This window comes from Formica exsecta, unplaced genomic scaffold, assembly GCF_003651465.1.
Source record: "Formica exsecta isolate Colony F162 unplaced genomic scaffold, ASM365146v1 scaffold81, whole genome shotgun sequence".
Lineage (NCBI taxonomy): Eukaryota > Metazoa > Arthropoda > Insecta > Hymenoptera > Formicidae > Formica > Formica exsecta.
The window spans coordinates 164,746-176,287 of record NW_021853581.1 but is presented as its reverse complement, the minus strand read 5'-3'; the positions used below and the strand labels follow the sequence as shown (position 1 = coordinate 176,287).

At 34.6% G+C, this 11,542-nt stretch overlaps 1 protein-coding gene across 1 annotated transcript in view; it reads left to right on the top strand.

The window, feature by feature from the left end:
- The window catches only part of LOC115244327 (probable cationic amino acid transporter), a 58,104-nt gene that overhangs the window by 18,276 nt on the left and 28,286 nt on the right, over window positions 1-11,542 (top strand). The window contains exon 3 of the mRNA XM_029821888.1: window positions 7,593-7,801. Coding sequence (XP_029677748.1) covers window positions 7,593-7,801 — 209 coding nt within the window. The remainder of the gene's footprint in view (window positions 1-7,592; window positions 7,802-11,542) is intronic.

Sequence of the window (11,542 nt, the reverse complement as noted above, 5' to 3'; positions counted from 1 at the left end):
GCGTAATATAGCTCTCGCGTTAATAATGCTTTCGTGTGGCGTGTTTTGCTCGTATAATAGCAAGTAGTAAATTAAAACTTTCGACACTTTTTAATCAGAAAATCTAATGAATACGAATACTCTCGTGTCAATTATATTATCGTTATTAATTCTGTTCTGCAATTACTGCCTGCAGAAAAAAAATTTTTTAATTAAACGAGACTTTCTTATGCGTGATATTGTTTTTATTCTAACTCGATGTATTTTTCACGCAATCAAAGATGTTTCGTATAAGAGTGAATTTTTATGATATTAACGCACGTAATGAAAACATCACGTGTCTCATAAAATCTCGTTTGCATTTCAAAAACTCATAAGAATATAGTAGTCGACTTTCGTCGACTTTTTAATGCCTGTAGCTTGCGAAAAATGTTAATATTGACACAGTTCATAAATTTTGTTAGCGCTTTTACGTCTCGCGAAAGAATATGCTCTTTCAAAATTTGGTATACGCAAGATATACGGAAATAACGTCTAATACTTATACTCGATTTGGTTACATATAGGGGAAAATAGGGTAAAACCGGATAGGTGGGTCAAACTGGGTATCTTTGTTTCTTCGTAATAAGTGATGCTACTATCTTTGGCTAACTCGTGTTATTAGTTTTCTTAGATTGAAGCCATCATTATTTTGAGATGGACCGTGCCCACGTGCACACGATTACCCTACCGGTAGGGCAAAACCGGATATTTTGGCTTCTCCAAAAAATCTTGTTGCCCTTGGTAACCAAATATTTTTTTTCAGCAACTAGCCTCATTTTCTCATAGGTCAAGATCCACTAAAGACTACTAACGTTCAGCAAATTTTTTTTTATTCTCTGATTTTTTGTAGGAAGACAAATCCAAAAAAGTATCCGGTTTTATCCTACTTTCCCCTACATATATAGCTATATGTCCTGAGACAAGGCACAAAATGAAGTAATTATTATAAACTTGTAAAAAAAGCTCGGAATAATGTTAGATACTTTTGAATGAAATTTTAACAATCTGCTTATAAGTTGCACAAAAGTTAATTACACTACAAATAAAATTTTTTTAAATCAAATAGATACGTTTTGTTAACTTTGATTTTTTTTTACTTAAATATATACTTTGTTTCCAAAAATGTTTTGTTATATTGAAAATAACTAATTTTAAATAAAAAAAATATTTTTTTTTATTTAGTACATTTTTTTTCAGCGTATACATCAAAAACACATATATATTAAAGAAAAGTGATAATAATAAACAATATATCTTGTCCGATTAATTTCACGGAAGCGAAAATTGCATTATTAATAATTCGGTATATGCAGGGCTTGCATCCCTTTATCAGCTTCTTTGTATAAGAGCGTCTCGGTAGTGAGACAAAATTTCACTGTCAGTGAAAGAAGAATGTATTCGTCGCGACGCGACAACCGCAAAACATGCCAACCTTAATTAACTTTTTCTCTCGCATCGCGTTGGTATTTGCGGATGAGCATGCAACCCGGCCAGCTGCAAATAATTGCAACATGCGCGAGTGTAGATAATTGCTCAAATCGAATATGTTGCGCGTGAGAAATTCATTTCTCGAAATTTATTTCTCAATCGAATTAATTTTTGCAACTATTTACAACATCGCAAAAGTTCACCGAGATCTTGACGAAATTGACACGAATAAAACAACGTAATCGACGACATGATTGAAGTGACACAATAAATTCGGTTCAACTATTTTCTTAAACAACACTCGAAAAAAATGTTGCAATAAGAGCATCTCCTAATCTTTCACAAACATCTTCTAAAAATCTTGCAGATTCTAGCAAATCTTTGCGTTGACACGATAGGCTTAAAAGCCAAAAAATCTGGTGTTTTTTTTTTCCTTATCAAGAAAGAACTCTCATACTGAATTTCAATGGATCCCGGTGTTTTTCCGTCGCGGTAGTGAGACAAAATTTCACTGTCAGTGAAAGAAGAATGTATTCGTCGCGACGCGACAACCGCAAAACATGCCAACCTTAATTAACTTTTTCTCTCGCATCGCGTTGGTATTTGCGGATGAGCATGCAACCCGGCCAGCTGCAAATAATTGCAACATGCGCGAGTGTAGATAATTGCTCAAATCGAATATGTTGCGCGTGAGAAATTCATTTCTCGAAATTTATTTCTCAATCGAATTAATTTTTGCAACTATTTACAACATCGCAAAAGTTCACCGAGATCTTGACGAAATTGACACGAATAAAACAACGTAATCGACGACATGATTGAAGTGACACAATAAATTCGGTTCAACTATTTTCTTAAACAACACTCGAAAAAAATGTTGCAATAAGAGCATCTCCTAATCTTTCACAAACATCTTCTAAAAATCTTGCAGATTCTAGCAAATCTTTGCGTTGACACGATAGGCTTAAAAGCCAAAAAACCTGGTGTTTTTTTTTCTTTATCAAGAAAGAACTCTCATACTGAATTTCAATGGATCCCGGTGTTTTTCCGAAGTTTATCCCTTGAATACGCTAATCTTCACGATTCCGCCAATCTCGTGCAACCTAATCCGCTGACAATCACCCCCATGGATCGTGTATACCTATCACAATGTGTAATTCTCACGTTCCGTGCGTGAGTTACGCATCTCCTTACGATACAATTTGCGATCGCTATGCACGTTGCACATGAAAGGATAGGAGACGGGGGAAAGGGAAAATGGATGGATCTAGAGAAACGTCGAGCACAAGAGAAAGGGAGGGAGAGGGAAGGAGTAAAACGATGGAGTTGCGGTGGAGGAGAGGGTTTGAGAGGGGCTCGAAGGAGAGAGGTGGCATGGCGGAGGAGGAAGGACAAAAGGTTGGGAGGGTGCGAGAGGGGCGCTTGCGCGGATGAGACTAGGTCTGGCACCTGTGGACCTCATCGATCCGAACCGGTTCACGAACCACACACAACGGCTCCCTTTAACTTGTCCACCTGGATGTATCGCCGCCGAGCCTTTCCGTTCCCTTCGCCTCATCATCGTGTCCCTCTGGTCCAGTTCTCATTGCAACTGTTGTTCTTCTCGAGACGAAAGCCTACGCTTGAGATCGTTTCTTGAGTCAGATGATCGTCTTATCCGCCAGATTAGCAAAATAATTAGCTTGATTCGTTTAATTCAGCAGACTTTTCAATGTTTTTACCTCGATCTACCTTTCTCTTAATAAGTTTTAAATTTTAGGTAAAAAGATTGCGTAAGAAAACAATATTATTACAATATATATAGCACATATATATTTTTATCTCTATCTAGAAAGAAAAATTGGAAGTTTACAATGGATGCATGTGCTTTTCATAATGAGCGATTCGCTTTGTTTCTCATTTCCATTTTCTTTATCTCGTCCGTGCATACACATATACTTGGAGTACTCGCGGAATAAATTTCGCGAGAACAGGATCCGCACAGATCCTTGGATAACATAGGTTTGCAAGAGGGAGCGGTATGAGGTACATGCTTGAACACGACACTGCCTCGTAAAATTATTCCACTGACGCTGTTCTCGCGATCGTTAACTGGCAGTTAGGGAGGATACTTAATCAGGACTCTAGTTTCAGCGCGGCTTATGCACTACGGCGTCGTTGTAGATAACGGTATCATTGAACTTATCCAACAATGCGATCATGCTTATATGAGAACGTTATGATCACATATCATAGATGCTGGAGAATGTTATATTCGCGACAATTCAGGAAACATTCAGCAGTTCAGGAAACATTCATAGAGAGAGAGAGAGAGAGAGAGAGAGAGAGAGAGAGAGAAATTATGTTTACATTTTCTGATATTAATTTTAACTTACAAATATGAAAAATGAACATTGAGATATATCAAGACTGAAGAGATACGGAAAAATATTTTCTCGCAATATATATGGCTTACATTGACGATTCTTTATCAGAAAAAATAATTTTGCTATGGACGTATACACAAAAAATAATCCAGAGGAGATAGATCGGGAGATCTTGCAGGCCAATTTATTGGACCTCCCCGGCCAATCTAGCGCTTAGGAAATTTTTTATTTAGATATCTCGTAACAATTCTGCTAAAGTGAGGTGATGCTCCATCTTGTTGAAACCACGTTTGAGTTCTGATGTTTATTTTTATTTTATTTTTTTTTATTTTTTCGTTGTCTTCCGCACATGCCATACATACAATAACGTTGCGAGACACCCTGTATATTTTTCTCTATATAATTTTTATACTGTTAGAAAGTTTGACTTATATTATATAAAAAAATTTAACACATATTGCATGTCTCAAACGGTCCACACAAATTTTTGTTAATTTAATATAACATGGATATGTTAAATGGCGACACTATTACTATGTTAATATTTCAATACAAAAAATAAATGCAAACTTTATATTATAGTAATTTGAAATAAATTTTGTGTAAAATCAACATATTTCTAATGATAAAATTAACTTGCGAGAAAGTTATTGGCGACGTGTAGTCACTCTCACCCCTATTGTAGAATAAAATCAATATTTTTTTCTGTAAATTTTAACACATAAATCTTGTCGCTAATAATACGGAACATGTATATTGTGTAAAATTAAAAACATGTGCATATTATATTATGTTTACATTTCTTTCAGTTGTTTTAATAATTTAATATTTGAGTTATAAATTAAATATTTGAATTAAATATTATCTAATATTTGAGTATAAATTAACACAACAGCAATCTGTTAAATTAATACACATGAATATGTTAAATATTTAACACAAAAATTTTAATTCGCATATTTTTTAAGAGGAAAACAAATTTTCCAACAGCGTAATACTGTTCAAACATCGATTCGCGATTCTATCTTATCTATTCCGTTATCGATCATCTATGAACACCACGTCCTGCAACCAAAGTTGCTTGATATCGAGAATCGACATGTAAACAATGCATTCTATTCAAAGGAAACAGATCTTAATGCCATTATCTATTTCCAATTGCGTTCGTAATATTCTCTCGCAAATTTAACATTTTCATTTCACTCCTTTATATGGTTTGCCACAGACTCAGGACAAAAAGTTCCATCCTTGAAAGTTTATGAGGACACACCTGACCCATGGAATTAAATACTATTCGCGCATCTTGTTGATTGAAGTTTCATGAAGCACACATCAAATTGCGATGGCAAGCATGCAATTTGCTTTGATGAACGGCGCTGCAAAGCTTTTCCCAACTTCCGTAAACCTTGCAATCCTCCTTTGATACTTGATATGCCGATTTTCTCTTCGGTTCTCGATTTTATTCAATAGACTTCAAAGAAATTATCTCGTTATAAGTTGTAGCATTTTAATTTTAATCTGTCTAATACTCTGTGTGTTATCTATTGTATTTATATACAGCGTGTAAAATTACACATTTAATATAATATTTAATAATTACTCAAATATTCTGAATAGAGATATCACATTTTACGTTAAAGACAAAAATAAGTTTCTCCAAAACTTGATCATTTTATATTCGCGCTCTCCAAAATCTGCCGTATGTATTTATTAATTAATTTTGTAACATGTGTTCGATCGATCTTTCGCCCGACAGCATACATTCTGCATATTGCTCCGACAGTTGTAATTGAATGCAAACGTGCACATTCGTACAAACGCAGAGATCGAACGGATCGCTTGAGCGATCAAAACCGTGTTTGAATCGTCGAAAATTGCCTCTTTGCATACAGCCTGTACAAAGTTACACGGCCTATATACAGTGACGTTGTAAAGGGAATGATTGAGCAACAGAACTGTCAAAAGAATCCGAAGTCGAACTCGATTTTCTTTGCATTGACGATTATCGCAGAGAAGAGAATTCGATTGCGATAACAGATTATTTTGCACCGCGATAAAGAGAAATTTGAATGGAAGCCAGCCAGTCTGTCGATATAAATTAATCGGAAAATCTCTCAAATTTATCTTGAGAAAATGACTAGCAAATTGTTTTCTGCTGTTTTAAATAATAACGCAATCTTTATTCATTGAGTAACGTTATCTTCCCCTTCTGCCGCAATTCAAGTCTCTCTTATGGTATACTGCAAATACGCTCGACAACATTGTTTACTTTCTTCGCGAAAAATAGATAGACCGATAGAGGTTGGCAGACATTTATTCTGCAGGTCAATTCTGAGAGAATTTTAAATTTATAATCTCGTGAATTGAATTTCTATCAATTTCATTTAATTCGCTGATTTTTCTGCAGAATTGAATACCTTCTAACGACTGAATAAAATAGCAAGCTTTTCGCGTATACAAAGAAAAAAAACACTGTACCTTTTCCGGGAATCGCCCGGAATTATTTCTGACCGCATGAATTACATCGTTTTCCTCTCGGAAAATTTCCGTGTCGGCCTCTTTCATCTATCACTAGGATGACCAACTCTTGATCAACCAATTTCGGGATATCGACCTTAAAAAATCGGGATATAAAAAAAATTGGAACCATTTTATTGGTATAATTTTAATTATGAAACATAATATACGGTTATAATATTGCAATTTTATTGAGTATTCTTTTTATAATACCAGCTAATACTATAGAAAGAACCAGCTTTCGACTATGGAGATTCATTTTGTATTTAGTTTTCTTTAAATTGATTAATTTAGTTTTCTTTAAATTGAGTAATTTGATGGTTGTCTCTTATCTTGACTTTTATCTTTGGTTTGTATTTACTATTCACACTCAACGTCAAACAATCAACAAAATATAGCCTTCTATTATTTTTTAATATAAATAATCATTAGTTTAAAATTAAACTGATAAAATTCTTAAAATAAGATTAAGAAACAATCTATTATTATGTTTTATATTATTTATTTTATATTATGTGAAAAATCGGGATAAATAGCGTCCCGTTTAAGATTTTTTCGGGGCGTGTCTAATAAGAGCCAAAAATTGGGATATCCCGGAAAATTCGGGACAATTGGTCACCCTATCCATCACAGAAACGTCATGCTCGAGCAAAGCGTAGAGGAGGAGATATTCGAGTAATTTGAGTAAGAGCTTAGGTATTTTTTTTGTTAGACCAGAATGTGTAACAAGAGTAAAGGCTTTGCTTGTTGAACATTTTGTGGAATGATCGGTACCCGAGATAATTGTTGTGATTGAAATTTTCACGTGTTCTCTCTATGACAAATATTGAAAAAATTAACGATTTATTAATTGAATACCGTCAATTTTATCTGCTGAATGGTTGAACAGAATGTTGGCACGGAATATTAAAAATGTCCAAGAAAAATTATAACATTTAATATTGTATACGAAATAGATATTATGTTTGTTCACGACAGTCCATATTTTTTATTCTGAATTCGCAAAAAGAAATCATATTAATAGCTTGTTAAAAAGTTTAGGTAAATCGATAATTAACAGCGATAAAATAAATTAAAAAACATTCAACTTGATGAAATTAAATTTAATGAAATATATAGTAGACATTTTACATTTAAAAACAATAGCGTTTTTTCTCGATACTCTGCTGTTGCGCTTCTTCTTCCGTCCTCTTGAACTATCATATTCATCATTTGTTCCTAATATTTAATAAATTTTGCTCAAGTTTCAAATTGTTCTAGGACGACCACCAGATTTTCTCGCGTTCATCATCACGATACTCATGATGCTGCTAATGGCGGCTGGCGTGAAGAAGTCCCTGGTGTTCAATAACGTCTTGAACGCCATCAATCTCGCCGTCTGGGTCTTCGTCATGGCGGCGGGCATGTTTTACGTGGATTCTAACAATTGGTCCGAGCACAACGGTTTTCTTCCCTACGGCTGGAGCGGGGTAAGTGCAGCATATATGGTAAAACATACAATGTCGAAGAATTCATGTTTTTTTGTTTTAACATATTGCTGTTGTGTTAATTGAACCCAAATGTTAAATTATTAAAACAACTAAAGAAAAGTGTAAAAATAACACAATGTGCACTTAGTTTTAATTTTAAACAATAGATATGTTCTGTATTATTAGTGACGGAATTTATCTGTTAAAATTTACAAAAAGATGATTGAGTTTATTCTACAATAGGAGTGAGAGTGACTACAGATCGTCAATAACATTTTTCCAAGTTAATTTTATCATTAAAAATATGTCGATTTTACACAAAATTTTTTTTCAAATTACTGTGAAGTTTGCATTCATTTTGTGTTGAAATATTAGCATGGTATTAGTGTCACCTTTTAACATATCCATATTATGTTAAATTAACACAAAAATTTGTGTGGTCCATTTGGGACATGAGATATATGTTAAATTTAAAGTAAATTTTCCAGCAGTGTGGAAAAACGTTTTTAGTGTGGTTTCTTGGAAAAGTTTAATTAAAAATAATAATCAAGCAATAATAAAAAATCGATAAAGCAAAAGTATGAAAGAATTATGAGAAATTTATGAGAAATGTAGATTTGGAAGCATCAATTACGAAAACCATTTATAGTTTGACAATTTCGCTTTGTGACAAGATATATACCTAGCTTATTCGCTTTACAAATTCCATACAAATAATTCTAAAGGATCGTTAAACAATAGCGGTTCGCGGTATTAACATCAGCGGGCTCTATCACACGGTTCTCAACATGGATGACTAAAGAAAAAAGAAAAAAGCGACGAGAGGCTTCTGGAGACAGGATGAAAAAAGCTCTCTCGTTTGAAGCCCTCTCAACGTGTCTTTTTCCAGCTGCTTCCATAGATCTGACCACTCGCATTTGTGCCGGCGGCAGATAGGCTTACATCGCGATATTTTGATGTTTGTAATTAAAAGAAGCTTCAGAATTAAATGTACTTTTACAGATATATAATAACAGAAAATTAATTAATAAATATAGAAAAAAAGCTTGTCTTTGATTGAGAAAATGGGTATAAAATTATACCACATCGAGAAAAAGGAAAGATAAAGGATATTAATTTTGTAAAAAACACTTAAATATCTGTCAAAAAATTCCTTAATACGTCATACGTTAAGTTCTCTTCAGTCACAATTATGTAAATAATACGAAACAATATTAAACAAAAAATTAAAAAAAAAAACAATAGTAATAGTTCTCATATTAAAATAGATTTAAGTGAATGATATGCACCAAATCTTTTAATATTGCAAGGTTAATAAGAGGCCAACTCCATATTCAAATATCATTAAAATTGTTCGGATTTGCGTAGTTTTGTTTTTTTGTGGGAGGGGATGGGGGGCCCGCTTGAGTCATTGCGTTCGGTCGAGAAATTTCCCGCCCGCGGCTTACAGTTACGTGAAATAATCACAAACTTGTTGCACCGAGTCCAACCGACAGATATATCGAAAGACGACAATAATCGGGAAGAGGGGGAAAGCGTGCGCGTGACCTGGAGATTGACGCGCGACATAATACACGTGCAAGATGAAATGGAGCTCGATGCGATAGCAACGGCAACTGACTTCGACAATCGATAGTGCAGGGTAATCCTGAGATATTGGACACCGTTTGGATAACTATCGGAGAGATATATAGAGTGTAGAGAACGGATAAGGACCGGGAAGAAAAATGAGACTGCACATATGTCAGTGTTTTTGAACCCGTTCGAGTTTGCGGAGAATGTAAGATGGTTATCTTAAGCCCGTTTACCACGATGCGATTTTTCGTGTTGGCTAACATGCATGGTTTGCTGCTTGCTGCCCTGCGCTCTATATTCCATAAAGCTAAGCTGGGTGCGCTGCAGGTTTTTGCTTCACACGGAGCGAGGTGCGAAGCTAGCTGCTCCTAAAAAAAAAATTGTTAGAAAATGGACGCTGTACGCAGGAAAAATTTAGGAGCACTTTTTCTTTTATTAATTTTAGAAAGCGTCATAAAACACGATAAAGAAGAGTGGATGAAAAAATGGCACACAATGATAACCACAAAAAAATAACAAGATCATGTCAACTTTATCACGTGATCTAGTCGCTAGTTCTCATTGGCTGCTTACAATGCCTAGCAACAAAATACGCAGAGAAAATAGCACTCGTTCTATCACGTAAAATCGTCAGCGCTGCACGCAACGCTACTCGCAGCAAGCAACTTTTCTCGCTGCGTAGCACGGTGGCTGGTAGGGCTCCTCGCAAGTAAACTCGCACGAAAAATCGCATCGTGGGAAACGGACTTGTACAGTGACATTCGCAGCTAGCGGAGAGATCAGATTTGACTTAACGCGATTTAGTGTGGAACGATATTACGAAATTACAATTAATTAATCCTAGAATATATTTTGGGAGAGGGGGAAAGGGGGAGAGAAAGAGAGAGATGAAAAGACATTGTTTTGATATTATTAATTGGGAATATAATATCAGAACATACATGCGACTTTTAATTTCAATCAAATTCGTCGTTTGTGGCGCCGTAAAAAAAAAAAATTCCCGTATCGTGGACACGGCTGAAAAATCGCGCAAATGAAGTAAACGCATAAATCATTAACGATGCATTCACTACAGTATTGTGCGATGAAAAACGCGCACTCAGCGAGGGTGATCGAGCTATCCCCATTTTGCTGCCAACCAAGAATAATAATTCGTACGTCCAGCGAGATCCCAAGGGAAATAAATTAAAAATCTGTCCAAACCAGGATGTGCCTGTAAAAGCAGATCCGGCAATGTGTTTCGCTCCGAAACGGCTCTCGTTCTCTGTTATTGACGCGGATATCGCGCTATTGTTGAAGAAAATTTGATGCATTTCGCGGAAATTAAGTAAAATTGTTCATCTCACATTATGTTATAGCGATATGGAATTATTAATTTCGAGCTAAAGATGTTTTTTATAAAATGCAGCTTTGTTTCCTTATTTCTTAGATTTGTGATTTATCCTCAAAGTGTTTTCGAATCTTTAAAATTTGTTTAAATTACATTTATACATCTTTTTTAAATTTATTATTATAATTATTTTGTGTATTATTAAAACGATAAACTATTTAGGGGAAAGTAGGGTAAAACCGAGTATTTTTTGGATTTATCTTCCTACAAAAAATCAGAGGGTAAAAAAAATTTTGCTGACCGTTAGTAGTCTTTAGTGGACCTTAAACTGTGAGAAAATGAGGCTAGTTGCTGAAAAAAAATATTTGGTTACCAAGGATAACAAGGTTTTTTAGAGAAGTCAAAATATCCGGTTTTGCCTACCGGTAGGGTAAAACCGGGTACCTATTTAAAAACGTGTAAAACACCAATTACAAAATCTGTGCAATTACAAAATCTAAATTTATTTTAATCAAAATACAATACAAAGATGTATTCTATTGTAAAAATCACAAATAAAGATATCCTCTTATTCTACATTGCTGCAGAACTTTCTTATTTAATTTTTTAACTTTAGGGATCTCAAAAAATTTTTTTTTGGTGGTTTCTTTTTCTGAGTGGCAGTCTCCATTTCTAACTGCTTTTTGTATGGAGACAAAGTCAGGATGGCAGTTTTTTCTCTTTTCATTATATGAGGTAGATACCCGCTCTTGCCCCAACACGAGGAAAACAACAAATACGATGGCTGTATATTCCAGCGTACAAAATGACGATCAAAAAGTGCGATAAATTCTCTA